Source organism: Cordyceps fumosorosea (genome assembly GCF_001636725.1).
Source record: "Cordyceps fumosorosea ARSEF 2679 chromosome Unknown scaffold_2, whole genome shotgun sequence".
NCBI lineage: Eukaryota > Fungi > Ascomycota > Sordariomycetes > Hypocreales > Cordycipitaceae > Cordyceps > Cordyceps fumosorosea.
This window is the reverse complement of record NW_017387302.1, coordinates 1,606,632-1,621,415: the sequence shown is the minus strand read 5'-3', so window position 1 is coordinate 1,621,415 and position 14,784 is coordinate 1,606,632. Positions and strand designations below refer to the sequence as shown.

General features: G+C 57.1%; 7 protein-coding genes across 7 annotated transcripts; 2 read left to right on the top strand and 5 right to left on the bottom strand.

The window, feature by feature from the left end:
- Positions 1 to 1,104: 1,104 nt before the first annotated feature.
- Positions 1,105 to 1,898, top strand: ISF_01673 (HAD-like superfamily protein; the record flags this gene model as incomplete). Its single annotated transcript, XM_018845280.1, has 3 exons — positions 1,105 to 1,326; positions 1,404 to 1,742; positions 1,812 to 1,898. The coding sequence occupies 3 exons, from the start codon at positions 1,105 to 1,107 to the stop codon at positions 1,896 to 1,898; spliced, it is 648 nt and encodes a 215-aa protein (XP_018708046.1).
- Positions 1,899 to 2,283: 385 nt separating this feature from the next.
- ISF_01672 (Mitochondrial inner membrane translocase complex, subunit Tim17/22) lies at positions 2,284 to 2,939 on the top strand (the record flags this gene model as incomplete). The annotated part of the gene is made up of 3 exons (XM_018845279.1): positions 2,284 to 2,367; positions 2,436 to 2,531; positions 2,589 to 2,939. The coding sequence occupies 3 exons, from the start codon at positions 2,284 to 2,286 to the stop codon at positions 2,937 to 2,939; spliced, it is 531 nt and encodes a 176-aa protein (XP_018708045.1).
- A 368-nt stretch (positions 2,940 to 3,307) lies between these two features.
- ISF_01671 (Concanavalin A-like lectin/glucanase) lies at positions 3,308 to 4,659 on the bottom strand (the record flags this gene model as incomplete). The annotated part of the gene is made up of 4 exons (XM_018845278.1): positions 3,308 to 3,411; positions 3,474 to 4,143; positions 4,206 to 4,252; positions 4,311 to 4,659. 4 exons carry the CDS (start codon positions 4,657 to 4,659, stop codon positions 3,308 to 3,310), a joined length of 1,170 nt encoding a protein of 389 aa, XP_018708044.1.
- A 1,527-nt stretch (positions 4,660 to 6,186) lies between these two features.
- On the bottom strand, positions 6,187 to 6,696 carry ISF_01670 (hypothetical protein; the record flags this gene model as incomplete). The annotated part of the gene is made up of 1 exon (XM_018845277.1): positions 6,187 to 6,696. One exon carries the CDS (start codon positions 6,694 to 6,696, stop codon positions 6,187 to 6,189), a length of 510 nt encoding a protein of 169 aa, XP_018708043.1.
- Positions 6,697 to 8,069: 1,373 nt separating this feature from the next.
- ISF_01669 (Ankyrin repeat-containing domain protein) lies at positions 8,070 to 10,886 on the bottom strand (the record flags this gene model as incomplete). The annotated part of the gene is made up of 8 exons (XM_018845276.1): positions 8,070 to 8,086; positions 8,161 to 8,913; positions 9,000 to 9,709; positions 9,880 to 10,175; positions 10,272 to 10,386; positions 10,437 to 10,599; positions 10,663 to 10,744; positions 10,794 to 10,886. The coding sequence occupies 8 exons, from the start codon at positions 10,884 to 10,886 to the stop codon at positions 8,070 to 8,072; spliced, it is 2,229 nt and encodes a 742-aa protein (XP_018708042.1).
- Positions 10,887 to 11,547: 661 nt separating this feature from the next.
- On the bottom strand, positions 11,548 to 13,347 carry ISF_01668 (SKI-interacting protein, SKIP; the record flags this gene model as incomplete). Its single annotated transcript, XM_018845275.1, has 1 exon — positions 11,548 to 13,347. One exon carries the CDS (start codon positions 13,345 to 13,347, stop codon positions 11,548 to 11,550), a length of 1,800 nt encoding a protein of 599 aa, XP_018708041.1.
- Positions 13,348 to 13,766: 419 nt separating this feature from the next.
- On the bottom strand, positions 13,767 to 14,599 carry ISF_01667 (erp2,4; the record flags this gene model as incomplete). The annotated part of the gene is made up of 4 exons (XM_018845274.1): positions 13,767 to 13,790; positions 13,844 to 14,110; positions 14,181 to 14,369; positions 14,447 to 14,599. 4 exons carry the CDS (start codon positions 14,597 to 14,599, stop codon positions 13,767 to 13,769), a joined length of 633 nt encoding a protein of 210 aa, XP_018708040.1.
- Between the last annotated feature and the right edge of the window lie 185 nt (positions 14,600 to 14,784).

The following is a 14,784-nucleotide window of genomic DNA, read 5'->3' as shown; positions in this document are numbered from 1 at the left end:
TGTCGCTTTTCTTTGCCCTGTGCCTCGAAGCAAGAGTAGGGTGGCGATGTGATGACTTGCTGCAGCAGAATACGCCGAGCAATCGTGGTCGGCAAACAGGGTTGGTGATTGCAGTCCCAGTCGGCGGGCGGCATCGGTTGCGCAGCCACTGTTGTGGCGCTGTGTTGCTGCGAACGTGGCTAATTTGTTCGTTGGTTGCTTTGACATTCAACGCTTCTTTATTTGTTTTGCAGTTGTTTACTTGGTTTACCGCAGTGCGTCTATATTCCGAGTTAACCATCGGAGAGGAACCGTATAACCACGTACTTACTGTACCGCTACGTTCTTACGGACACCGAAAACTTGAGACATTCCTATGCACGACTTCCTGGCTGTGAAATTGACACTGATACCAAAGTACCACGTCTCATCATCCCCAATGTTCAGCCACTTATTAGCCAATCCTCTGTTTGCATGGTCACCGATCGGGAGAAAGAGGGTCGGGGATGCGCATCGGTAAAGCATGATTCGATGCCCTCTCTCGGAGGTTGTTCCGTCCGCGCCAGGTTTCTGCACTGACTGACTATCAGACCGCCCGCAACAGACTGCGAAGGACAAGGAGGCAGTTGATTGGACAGTTTCTGGGACGCCGTTGAACAGTCATCGCAAAAGCCGATAGTTGGTAGTCCAGAGTCCATCTCCGCCTGCAACAATTAACAAACCGTTTACTGGTACTGATAGTAGGACGAGTCTCCGTATTCGTATCTGTACGTAGTATTGAATGATATCTTCTCAAGCAGACGGCACTCAGCCAGCAGAGACCAATCATTCAATACCTGTACACAGAAGGGCGGGCTGGTAGCACAACCAGCCCAAAACACTTCGTTACCGTAGTCGAATGACATTATAGAAAAATCAATAGCATCAGCTGTCATTTTGAAATGTCGATATTTCTCAAAAAAAAAAAAAGAAGAAGAAAAAGAAAGAGAATTACTGCGTCATAACAGCAACCTTTTACATGGCCTGGTTGGAGCTTGGTGGAGCTTAGGCCATTCACTGTCTAGACTCAAACAGACTAACTCACTCATTCATCACTTCAACCAACTCATCCATTCCATCACAGCCATGAACCTCAACCTATCAGCCTCGCTCAACGCCACGCGCCTCCTCCTCAAGCCTGGCATCTGTCTACCCCATCACACCGTGTCCACCTTCAACGATCTGCCCATCCCCCTCGACTCCGCCCTGCACGCCCGCGGCCTCAAGGCCGACATCCGCGCCGTCGTGCTCGACAAGGACGACTGCTTTGCCTATCCCGACTCCAAAGACGTCTACGAACCGTACAAGGTCCGCCAGAACCCCTTCCCCTTACCCCTTACCCCTTACGCCCCCTTCCACCACCGCTGACGCCCCTTTCGACGTAGCACCACTTTGAGAAGCTGCGCCGCGCGTACCCCGGGCGTCGCCTGCTCGTCGTTTCCAACACCTCGGGCGCCACGTCCTGGGACCGCACACTGTCGCAGGCCGCCGAGGTCGAGCGCCGCACCGGCGTGCATGTGCTGCCGCACGAGGTCAAGAAGCCCGGGTGCGGGCCGGAGATCATGGCCTATTTTGCGCGGCACCCGGAGGCGGGCGTGACACACCCCTCGCAAGTGGCCGTCGTGGGTGACCGCCTGACGACGGACATGATGCTGGCCAACATGATGGGCGGCTGGGGCTTCTGGGTCCGAGACGGCGTGGTGCCGATGAGGGAGAAGAGCATGGTGAGTCTGGTGCGAGGAGGAGAGTGGACTGGGGAGTTGTAGTGAGACTTGGCTGACTTGCGGGAATAGTTTTCGAGAATGGAACGGAATATACACTACTTCCTAGAGTCGAGAGGTGTTAGGCCGCCTGAGCCTCAGACTATCACAGAGCCGTAGAGTGAAATGACTTGGACATCTGTACCAGGCCAAGGGGGCAAGCCATGTACAATACAACATGTATTAATAATCTCTGTAAATAGCGAAGAAAATAACTAAACAACAAAATATAATCATCAAAATTTTATAATAATTTTGTACCTCATTACACCGGTCCTTTTCGTCGCTCCAGGAAGAGCCTCGGGGCCGCCGTGGGGCCGCCTCCAAGCTTCCCCAAAAATGAGCGGTCGCCGCTGGCAAAAATTCTTCCCACCATCATCAGGAGGTCATCGCTTTTGTTGGCAACGCCTCGAGTTCCTGCGCCCGTGTACTCGCTTCGACAACCTGCGACATCCGATTTCACAGTGCGCACACGCATACTATATTCCCACGACATACCATTAACATGAGTCTTCCTCTGAGTGGCGGCGCGCTCGGCGCACCTCCGGTGCCGATGGCTGGTAGCGCCGAGGACCAGGGCGTCAAGGCTGTACGTTCTGCCCCGGAAACCGAACTTGCGCCACTCGCAATGTTGTTACTGACAACACTCGTGTATAGATGAAAGCGGCCATGGAGTCGTGCGTCGGCAAGTCCGTCATGTCCGGCGTCATGGGCTTTGGCATGGGCGGTCTCTTTGGCATGTTCATGGCCTCCGTACGTCCCCCGTCCTGTTACCCTCCTCTCCAGCCCTTCTAACCTCCACAATCCTAGATGTCCTACGACACCGTCGGCACCTCCCTCTCCGGGAACCAGGCACACCAGGCCATCGCCAACATGCCGCTCCGGCAGCAGCTCAAGGTCGGCTTCAAGGACATGGGCTCGCGGTCGTACTCGATGGCGCGCAACTTTGGCAAGGTCGGCGCGCTCTTCTCCGGCATCGAGTGCGGCATCGAGGGCATGCGCGCCAAGAACGACCTCGCCAACGGCGTCGCCGCGGGCTGCCTGACGGGCGCCATCCTGGCCAAGAACGCGGGGCCCACGGCCATGGCCGGCGGCTGCGCGGCGTTTGCGGCGTTTTCGGCGGCGATTGACGCCTACATGCGACAGCCGAGCGACGAATAGGAGAAAAAGAAATACCAAAGAATGGGCTGGTGAAGGGGGAGAGAGAGAGAGAGAACATGTAGAATGGGAGGACACCTCTTTTTGTTACACTACTGGGCATGGGAAATGGCGTTTGTTGGCTTTTGATATTTTGGTCATGTGCATCTCCGCTCGACGACTCTGGAGGAAAACCAGAGACGGAAATTTGGATTCGTTAGAAAGGGCATGTATGCCCGCTATTTATCTATCTGTACACTACATAGACGATATACCGTGGCCGATGGCTACATTATTACGCAAGTCGGGTCCTGGGGGTTCAATCATGTGGCATTATTCAATCTATATGTGGTCATGGTATCAAAACTTTTCGCAACAACCGGCCTTGACATCTACGAGGCCTGGTAGACTTCAAAAGCGCCGAATTCCCAGTACGCATTGGTGAACTCGCTGGGCTTGGTCGCGACAAAGTCGGTGCACTTGGCGCCGCCGCCGCCTATTATTAACTTTAGTCAGCATTTATTCCGGAAACAAGAAAGGAAAAGGGAGAAGACGTACAGCCAGAGTCCTTCCAGCTAGCCTCGACGAGGTCGCCGCACAGGTCAATGTTGGCGACGATGGAGTGGTTGCTGAAGCGCGCGCCAATATCACAGTGCGTGTTCGGAAAGTCCGCCGCCGCCGTGCCCCAAGCCTCCGGCGTCGGCTTCTTCGCCTGCACGTCCGCCGGAACGCCATCACGCGCAAACTGCCACATGCGGATGCCGTCCGCGCGCCACTCCACCGCCACCACCGCGCCTTGCTTGTCGTTGAGCGCCGCGCCAAACGACCCCGCGGGCCCTTGCACGCCGCAACCCGCGTTGCTGTTGTCCTTGACGTAGCAGGACTTGTCCAGCGCCTTGCCGGTCATCTCGCGCTTGCCGCCCATGCTGCAGCCCTTGTCCGAGTGGAGGGTCATGGCGTTGCCGGAGGCGCCGAGGTTGATGGCCTCGAGGACGTCAATCTCGCCGTGCTCGGGCCAGTGCGAGGGGTCGGTCAGCCAGAGGGCGGGCCAGGCGGCGCAGGCGTAGGGCGTGTGGCGCACGTCGAAGACGAAGAGGCCCTTGTCGTAGGTCTTCTTGGACTCGATGCGCACGGAGAAGCGGCCGGTGGAGGCGTCCGGGTTGGAGCCGGGGCCGACGGTGGTGTCGACGCGGATGATGGCGCTGCTTTGCGTGGCGTAGGTGAGGTTCTAAAAGGTGGCAAGGTGAGCGAGGGAAGTGGGTGAAGAGCTGGATGGATAGTCAGACTTACGTGCTGTTTGGCATCGGCTGGACTGACATAGTGTACGAAGCCGTGGGCTGAGAGGTGTCTGTTAGTGGTGAGAGACCGCGTTGGTGGTAAGAGTAGCGCACGTACCGGGGTCGTATGTGTTGAAGTAATTGAACTGGTCAAAGAAGTCCTCTCCCGAGTCTGCGACATGACTGTTAGACTGAGCACAAAGCGCAAACTCCGGGCTATACTTGCATGTGTCTTGCAGCGCGTAGGACAGCGGCTTGTAGCTAGGGTAGGCGTTATTCTTGGAGACTGTCACGCCGACGGCGACACCAATGACGACGGCGATAATGACAAAGACAACGACAACAGCAATCCAGACCTTGCGGGTCCAATAGCGAGGATTCCACCAAGGCATCTTGGTGACGGCACGGCTGGCTTTGCCGTGGTGGTGAGAGGGCATGAGGTCGCCCTCGTCTTCGTAGCCGGGCATGGTGGGATAGATGTAGTGAATGGATGCCGAGGAGACTGGTTTTTTTCTCTTCGCTTCAATGGACGGGAAAGGACGCAGAATCAGGCTGACGATATTAAAAATGAAGCTTGCAACAAGGCTCGCTGCCTTTCCTGTTGCCTTTTCGACTAGTTAATACCAGTAGACAGCTCACGATGCACACTGGAGGGGCCTTTTTCGGCCGAGGCCCTGGAATAGGCAGGCTTGCCAAGACGCCAAAGACGGGAGTGGATTAGAGGGGACTTTGGCGGGGGACCTTGCGGATGTTTCCTTGGCGGTGAAGATGTGTGAAGAAAAAAATTGAAGAAAAGTATGAAATAGAGAGTGGTTTGTTGAGAAGGAATTTAGAACAAGAAAGAGCTGTCGAGCTGGGCTGTCTGTTGACAACGGACGGGATGGGCGGGACGGGAATTGGCCGGTTGGAGATGCGGGTGCTGCGCCTCCTCCAGATACGAGAACTATCACTCAACAGAGTATGGATACAGTGCAGCAAACTAGCTATTTACGAGATTTATTGGTGCTTACCCCTTGATGGCGCATATTTTTAGTGTCTACATGCCAATATGTGTTGCACATATTGTGTGTGTGTGCGTGTGTGTGTGTGCGTGTGTGTGTGAGTGTGTGGTTGCGGCGGACGGCGACTGGCTAGCAAAGCAAAAGACAGTGGAGATGGAACAGGCACAAACGCTGAGAATGAGCTCTCAGCGTCCAACTCTCACAAGCCGGACAAGGAAAGGCCAGGCAAGGGAAGAAAGGATGGGCGGGGACGCGCGTCGAGTACCAGTCCGGTGAGGCAACAAGCTGGCGGCCGCCCTGGAATCCCCTGACGATCAGGCTGCTCGCAGTGTGCTTCAACAGGCGCTGGCTGGCTGGCCGGCTGGGCTGGCCGGCCACTGAAAAAAGTGTATCCAGGAGACGATCAAGTTCCAGATAGCAAGCTGTGGAACTGAAAGGACGGCATTGACGTGTCATGGAGTGGGGAGGTCTGCGGTCATGGCAAGATGAAGAGCCGATCGAGACGATCACAGTGCGAGACATTTGTTGGATGTCTTGTGTTGGGCAACGTTGCTCATCCCATCCAGAGGCGGGAGTCTATTGGGGCTTGCCGTGGCTTTCCTTCTACCAGTGACGCCGGCCAGCGGAAACGGCTTAGCGGGCATCACGGCAATCGGATCGGCGGTGCTGTCACGGGATGGGCAGGCAACAGGGGTGAATTTCCTCCGATTCTATTCTATTTATCAATGGTAATATTCAACTCTTTCAATATCGCAGTTTTCAAATCAGAAAAAAATCGTGTTGATCGAGTAGCGTGGCTATGTATGCATGTATATATGTCACAATCCGCACCCTCAAAACGGTGCACCGAAACCTTCGCCGCGTCTCTCCCCGTTTCACCAACCAACAAAAGCAAAGTCGTAACATCATCGTCGGTCCTTCTTATAATGGGGGTATTAATATGCAGCTCCTGTCAAAATTCGCAAAATGTAAAGCAGCAACTTCCGCCTCCCGTCACTCAACCGCCAGCGTCCTCGTCACCGCCACCACCGCGCACGCCCACCCCAGGAGATCCGTCGTCAGCGTCCTCGCCCAGTTCACCCGCAACCACCGCCGCTGGTGATCCACGTTGCTCGGCCCCTCGTCGTCCGCGACCGCCACGCCGTCGTCCTCGACCATCGCGCGGATCGGCCCCGTCACCCACGGCACCCACGCCAGGTGCGCCGCCGCGCAGCCCGCCGCCGCGCCGTACCACCACGCGCTGGCCCGCTGGGCGAGCAGCGGCCGGGCGAGGACCAGCGCGGCGACGCTCGTGGACGCGGTGCCGGCGAGGAAGCCGAGGACGCGCGGAAGGCCGACGCGCATCAGGCGACGCCAGTAGGCGGGTAGTAGCGAGTCGGCGTCGCGCGCGGTGGCGCGGAGGGTGAGCAGGCGCAGGAAGAGCTCCTGGTCGAAGCCGTAGAGGAGCGTGCAGGTGCTGGTGATGGCGGGCGCGAGCAGCAGCGCCGTCTTGGCGGCGGACATGATGTCGATGTGTGTGGTGTTTGTAGATCTTGTGTTTGTAGATTTTCTGTATTGTGTACGCGCGTCGTAAATGCGCCAAGCTCGTATGCGCGCCGTATCTCACTCGAATTGGACGTCGCGGAAGCAGGTATTCGTTTCGTTGTGTTTGCGCGTTTGTAGAGGGGAAAAGCTTGTGACTTGGCAAAATGTATGTTGGATGTTACAGCTTGGCCGCCCCAACGAGGCGACACAGACCACCCTTATATCTCATTACAAGCCACCGCGTACATAAATAGAAAACCCCTTCGAAAATTTTAATCCGCCGCCACCCGCACGTCACACACGTCCCATCAACTCCCGGTGGATGGCTGCATTCGGTACCGCCCGGCCGAGCACATGCTGCTGCTGATAGGTACTGGTATGCAGGTACTAATAATGCACTTATCGTCCCCTTTCAGTGGCGGAGACTTGGGTATGACTCAATCCCGCCCATGTAACATGCCACCTTTGCGGACCTTTTTTTTTTTTCGCCAAGCCCAAGATAACAAAGCTATGATTTTTTTTCGCCTTGCTTGATGACATCGACTTTTTTTTTTTAGCCTTTGGTAGCCTATTCTAGGGAATAACACCGGATATAAGCAACATGCTAGTTATTATCAGGGTCAGGGCATCCACCTGTAACGGGCACAGCAACGTCTCCGATAACACTTTTATGAATAAAATTAAATCATAATAAAATATTTCCACTTCTATTGACCTCGGACCCTTAGATAGATAGGAACGCATCAAAGATAGGCATGCCTTATCGTCAGGGAAGAACCCGAAATCGACCCATCCAACAAGGCTCCGTCGTCTGGGCCTGCCGACGCCGCCGGTTGTCCGCAGCGTCCCTGCGACAACTCAACTCAACTGGATGCAAGGCTGACTGCATGGCCTGACAATTGCGGCATAAGAGACAGCTGCCGCCTGGTTCAGGAAAGCAAAGTCCGCACGCAGATTGCGCTCCGAACTTCCATCGAGAATCAAAAGAAGAATGTTTCTAGGAAAAATATATATATTTCTTTTTAGAATTTTAGAATCTTATCAATTTAACAAGGACAACGTACTGTGAATTGTAGTCTTCAAGAGAATTCAGCCAAACCAAGCCAACCCAAACCAACGCAATGTTAGGTTACGTGATGTGCTATCAATTACGTTTGAGAGTGTTGTTGCATAGAGCCAATAGAGGGCTCTCATTGGCCAGAAGAGAGATGGGACCCAGTTTTCTTGTATCCATAGGGCCTCCGAGCCAATCAGAGTTGATAGCTTCAATCAAGCGAAATCAACCCAAACCACCTGTGCATGCACATCAACCCCTTGTGATACCAATAGAGAGATAAAGAAGAAAAAAAGCACTAGCACAGAGACGTCTCTGTGACCAGACCGATTCATCTTCGATACTCACCAACTTCCTCTTCCTCCCCGCAGCCGCGACCCCCGCCGTACCATCACCACCCTCCCGCGGCCTATCAACCTTGGCAAACGCGTCCAGCACGTCCAGCACACCACTCCCATATCTGCCTTCCAACTTCCTCGCCAGGTCCCTCGGCGTGCTCCCCTCTTGGTCCTTCATCTTCAGCAACCCCAGCCCCGGCGGCGCCAGCCTCACCAGCGCCCTGACCACTGCCGGCTTCCCCTTGTCGCTGCTTCGCGGGCTCCGGGCCGCAAAGTGCAGCGGCGTCCACCCCGTGTCCTCGCCGCGCGCGCTTAGCACCACCGCGCCTGACTTCCCCCCACCGCTCAGCAGCTCCTTCATCAGCGGCACGCTGTTGTGCGCGATCGCGACGTTGATCGGGTACTCGTACTCCTGCGGCGACCCGCCAGCCGGGTCGGCGCCGCGCCGCAGAAGCTGCCGCACCAGGTCCAGCCGCGCCGCCTTGTCGCCGACGGACAGGCTAGAGTAGTAGCGCGCGCGGTACAGCGGTGTCATCTTCATGTGGTGCGCGTTCAGCTCCACCACCGCTGCCGGGGCGAGGTCGAGTAGAAAAACGGCCGTATCCTCGTGCTGGCCCATCGTGGCGCTGCGCAGGCACTCCTGGTAGATGCGCATCGCGGCCTGGTCGCCCCCGGCGGCCGCCTCCAGGACGTGGCCGCAGACGCCGCACCGCCGTAGATGGTGCCGCAGCAGCGCGGTGCAGCCCATCGTGGACAGCAGCAGCAGCAGCATGCCGACATCGTCCGTGTCCAGCACGCCGGAGTCTGGGTCCTCGCGGAGGTAGTCGCGGAGTTGCAGGCCGGCGACGTACTCGCCGTTGCACAGGCCGTTGATCTGCCCCCGGACAAACCGCCGCGACTTGCCCAGTCGTTGTTGAGGAAGTTGGGGATGCGCAGAGTGTCCGGCAGCTCGCCGAGACGCCGCGCGAGCTGCAGCCAGTACTCGAGCGCGTAGTCGAGGATCTTGGCATCGTCGTCTCCGCGCAGGCCGCAGGCATGCAGGACGGACCGGCAGATGTGGTATAGGAGTAGATCGCAGGAGCGCTGCAACGTCGTGTCGTCGATGCGCAGCTCACGAGGTCCATTGTCGTCGCAAAGGTAATGCTCCGCAGTGTGCTGCGTAAACATGACCCACTCCTCCTCCTCCTCTTCTTCTTCTTCTTCTTCTTCTTCTTCTTCTTCTTCTTCGTCTTCTTCTTCTTCTTCTTCTTCTTCTTCGTCGTCGTCATCGTCCTCTACGATGCTCTCTCCGGCGATTGGAAGAAAGTTCAAGGCGGCGCGCTTCGCCTCGAACAACGGCCGGGTCGACAGGAGCCCGCCAGACGCTTCGTGGATGAACACCGTGAACTCGCTCGCCGATCGCCGGCGCGGGTCTTCCTCTTCCCACTCGCGCATGCTCTCGGGCTGAACGTCCTCCGCCTCGGCAAACGCGAGCGCGTGCCGAAACTCGTCCACCCGGAGTGGTCGGAACGTGCTGAGGCGCAGCCGGAGTAGCTGCAGGAGCCGGTCGCGGCCGTCCTCGGAGGTGCGCGCCGCCGACAGCGCGTACTCGCACAGCGACCTGTGGTCTTGATCACGGTGGAGGTGAGCTCCAGGACGTGCTCCTCGGTGAAGCCGGCGCCGCGATTTGTGATCTTGCCACAGGCGTGGGCGGTCCAGTAGAAGTTGTTGGAGCCCGTGCGCCGTAGTAGATAGAGCATGACGGCTTCCCTCTCCGGATCGCCAACGCACCGGAGCTTGGCCTTTAAGAGTCGAGAAATCTCCGCGTCGATGTATTCTTCGAGTTCGAGCTTCTCGTCCGGCGGCTCCTGGCCGTGGTAGTAATTCTTGTGGCGGCGGGAGACGCAGACCGCAATGTCCACGCCATCCGATTGGAGGGAACTGAGCAGATCCCGGAAGAACTCGAGAATACAGAAGGGCTGGCTGCTTGCTTCTGCGTCAAGGGAAGAGTCATCATCCAGGTGCTCGTTTATTCCGTCCACGAAGACGCGAATCGCAGTGTCGTCCTCTCGCAGTCGCCGCTTGTTCTACAAAATAACGTCCTTAATCTTTTCTCGGAGCGCGGTGTGCGAGCAGAGCTCTTCAAATCTCTCGCCGTTGATGTCTTCGCCCCAGCGACAGACATCCTCAAGCGGCGTGCTCGGCAGCTGCGCCAGGAGCTGGCCGAGTAGCTGCCTCAGGAGCGCGGTGAGGGCCCCTGAAGCTGAACCGCCGAAGAAATGGTGGAGGGTGATGGAGCTGGTGTTTCTTTTTTGTTCCGTTTTACTACCCTCTTCATCATAACCGACTTGCCGGTAAAGCCCCTGCCGCGGATGGTGAGCAGCGTGGGCGGGCGGCCATGAAGCCATCGCTTAAAGGGCTCTTGCTTGAACAGCCAGTCTGCAGAGGGAAGACTGTCCACGTCGTAATACTTCTTCCGGGCTGCAGAACAGGCAAGGTAGCTTGTACAGGCTGGAGATGAAATTGTCAGTTATCTCAAAGTGATCGTGTAATTGACGTGCTGTTGCTTCTTACTCTCCAAGTGCCGTTGATGCCTATTCTCGGCCGTCTCCTCTACTCCGTTAACATCATCTTGCCAGCCTTGGTAAGCACTTGCCTCTTGCAGCAGCGTTCAACGTAAAGGATAAACCGTTAATGAGGCCTACATTGAAGCCAGTGTTGCCTGAAATAGCGTTGGGGCCATGTTTATCGATTTGCTTCGACGATGTTGAAGAGCTGCCAGCCGAGTCCACCGCCATTATAGAGACTCCAAAGAAGCTATTCGGTCTGAGGTGTCTGGTTAGCACCTAGTAGTTTATCAGGAAGGAGGTCTAAATCAGAGAGGATTATCACCTTACCTTGCACGATATGCAGGCTAGGTTATAAACGAACCCCCTCCTCATGCTTTCTTTGTCTCTCACGCCCTCTGCCGTAGATCCGAGAAACTCGCGCCGAGGGGGCGCTACACAAAGAAGTTGGACGGGAAAAAAAAGATAGCTAGAATGGCAGGTGGCTCGAGCGGTATGCATTCTTCTCAGCTGAATGAATCCTTCTGGAGGGAACATCTCCGAGGAAGGACGCCATGAGGGCTGCCTTGGACGCCTTTCCTGTCACACCTGTCAAAAGGCAAACCCAGTATGCCACCGCTCCTGCATATCCATCACTCATTTTGAATGAGACAACTGCTGCCTGGTTTGCGCATGGAAAACAAAAGTTCTCTCTACGTATTCCCATACTGTACTTGGTCGTGCGTGTAGTAAACCTGGTCAAGGTGTGACTCCCATTATGGTGATGCCTGTCACTACTCTGTACAAACGAAATCAAGAAAAAGCAGCCAAGACGCCAGATGCATGCCCCTGCCAAGCTAAGGCAGATATACGATAACAATTACAATCTTCCTTGTAAGTCCCCGCACCGCCTCTAGTCATCATCCTCCACACGTGCGCGCTTCTTGCCTCTGTCCTCCTCATCCTGCAAGCCATACCCCTCTCTCTTCCCACCACTCCCCCCCTCACCCCCCGGCCCTTTCTTGTCCACCTCGGACAGGAACTTGTCCACGTTAAACGGATCGTCCGCCGCCTTCTCGAACTGCACCGGCCCCTCGCGCGCCTCCACCTCCGCCGCGCCCTTGAACGTGCCCTTGCCCAGCGCCTCCCCGAACCGTCCGGCCCGCTGAATCTTCGCCATCTCCCGGTCGCCGGCCTCGCCGTCCTCGTCATCATCCCCCACGTTGGCGCGCGGCCGGTAGATGCTGCTGATGGCATCCTGCGCCGCGAACAACGGCTTGTCGTAGTGGTTGTCCTCGTTGAACCCGCTGTCGAACCCGCTCGACTGGTTGAACAGCCGCGAGTCGTACATGGCCTCCCGGGACTGCGTCGGCTTCGCGAGCCCCAGCTGGATCTTCTCCGAGATGTCGCGGTTCTGCTCCCGCGCCATTGCCTGCATCTGCCGCTCCGCGCCCATGTGGCTCTGCCGCAGCTTGCGCTCGTTCTCCTTGCGCCGCTCCGCGCGCGCTTTGGTGCGCGCCCGCTCACCCTCCGACTCGCTACCGGACCGGCTGCGCGAGGACCGGCGCGAGTCGTAGCTCGACGACCGGGAGCGCGAGTCCCGGCTGTCGCGCGAGTCGGCAGAGCCACGCGAGTAGCGCCGGCCGCGGCTCGCGTTGCCGGCAGCGTTGCGCTCCTCGCGGGCTTTTTGGGCCAGCGCCCGCAAGTTGTCCTCCTTTTGCATCTTTTCCTTTTCCGCTAGGCGTTGCTGCATGAGAGCACGCTGCTGCACCTCCTCGCGCGCGTGGCGCTCCGCCATCTTGACGGCCTCTGCAAATTGTGCGTGCTTGTCGTTGATCGTAATGTCTTGTAGTCCTCGTCCGTCGGCAGCCAAGCGCTTGTCCAGCGGCACTGTGTAACCCTTGGGATTCTTCCAGTTGGATACCGGCGGGGGGATCCGCCACATCTCCTGGTCCTCCGCCGTCAGCTTCCTCGGGGGCGAGTGCATGACGGGCGGTGGCGGCGAGGGCGGTCCTCGCGGGATCTTCTTGTGCTTGAACTTGGGCGGCTCCATTGGGTCCCGCTGCTTCTCGACAATCTTCATGATGCGGTCCTGCTTCTTGGAGTTGTCGCCCATCTGGCTCGCCGGCGTGTACCGTACAAACGTCGGGTCCGCGCGCTGCCCGACATTGACGTTCTTGGGCTTCTGCGCCGCCACCGCGCCGCTGACGAGCTTGGCCAGCGCGTCCCGCGTCCGCTCGGCCGAAGCCGCCACCGCCTCCTTGTCCGGCCGCGACAGGTCGATCTCGCCCGCGTCGGCGCGCTGCCGCAGCGGGATCAGGTCCTTGAAGGACGTGTGGATGATGCGGCCTTCGCCGTGGCCCTGCCGCGCGATGGCATCGTACTTGACTTTGCCCTCGGCGTCCACCTGCACCGCCAGCGCGTTGCTCGTCGTCGACCCCTTTCGGCCCATGTCCAGCGGGTACTGCGCAACCGGCACCTCGGGGAACGCGCCGCCGTCGCCAAAGTCCTCCTGCGAGCGTGGCCGCCACCCGACGCGCTGGCCGTATGGCGGCGGGCCGGAGCGCTTCAGCACGACCTGCGTCTCGTCGATCTGGCCGACGCCCACGATGCGAGGGCCGCGCGGCTTGGCGTGCGAGGGGATTTCTTCATCTTCGCCCGTGTATTTCGGTTCCGGCAGCGAAGACTGCAAAGATGCGGCGATAGACGCCATGGTGTCGTGTCGCTTGGTCTCGTCGTTTTGGGAAATTGGATGCAGAGTTCGAGGCTGTCGCTGCCTGGGTCAAGAATTTTGGAGCAGAGGCGCTGTCCTAAAGTGGTTAGCGTGGATTAAGATGCGATCGTGCCTCTGGCAGTTAGTTAGAAAGGACGCGAACATGTATACATATTTACACACATTATTAGAATAAATCAGTGGTCAAAAGGAAGTTGGGTAGAATTTCAACATTGTAGGTAGCTTTTGCCTTATGCAATCCATTACTCTATACCATGCAATGTAAACCACGTCGAGCGACACAAGTGCGTGCAGCCAGCCACCATTGATTGTACAGCCTATTCCCACCGAACCGAATTTTCAAAACCCACGCCGCCAATGTATTAAAAAAAATTGCAGTTTCGTTAAGAATGTACGGATCAAACGTAGCCCTTGCGAGCGCCCTGGGAATTGTCAGCGTACGGCCCCGCCGAGGCTGTATGGCCACCTGGCTTACCTGGAAGAAGAATCGGACAACAAATACTTGCAGACCACCCATGCAGACAACGAGGAACGACTGAATCATGCTAAAGTTTACGATGCGGTTCTCAGTGCTCGTGACGGTCGCAAAGTTGCGGTTCTCGCGCGTGCGGAAGTACTTTTGGTTTCGCGAAATGGTGGACAGCTGGCCCGAGATCTTGTAGACGGAGTCCTCGAGGATGTTGGTCTGCTCAGGGCTAGAACCTTGCTTAGAGGGGAGTTGCGCACGAGCCTCATTCTCGACCTGCGTGAGAATGGTTAGTCTTGGTGTCCAATGCTAAGTGTTGGCCATTCGCGAATGGCGCTGCACGCACCGAGATTTCGAGATCGACAAACTTCTCGGCAAAGGTGCTCATCTTGTTGCTGAAGCAAAACGAATAGTCGCCGGGTGTCTGCGCGGTAAAGGCAAAGTCGCCCTGGCGCTCCTTCTCGCCGGACATGATGATCTTGCCGCTGGGGGAGGTGACCTCGTAGTCAATATCGAACGAGCCGCCGGATTGGACCTGTTCGCTAGCATTAGCAACGCACCTTTCTCTTCGCGTCGAATTGATTCGACCGATATTTATCTCGGGGTCCGTACAGCAAAGTAAAAGGCAATCTTTTCGTTGGCGTTCTTGGTGTTGGCGTAGAAGCAAGCTTGCTCGTGAGCCTCGACCCGATATGTAAGGGAGGTGGCAATGGCCTCGGAGCTGAAGAGGGCGACAGCGCCCGTCAGCAGCGTTGAAAACTTCATCGCGGATGTGATTGCCGCAAGACTGTCGGATAGTTCGAGCCGTAGCAATCAGGATAAGCTGGCTCCAGGGGTCGCGTGGATTTGGAGGTTGACGTCTTGACAAGTCCAAGTCCAGGTGGCCACAGGCTGAACTTCGGTCGCGCGTCACAAGCTGGCCCCACTGCCTCCTTTCTCAGGGGAAGCTC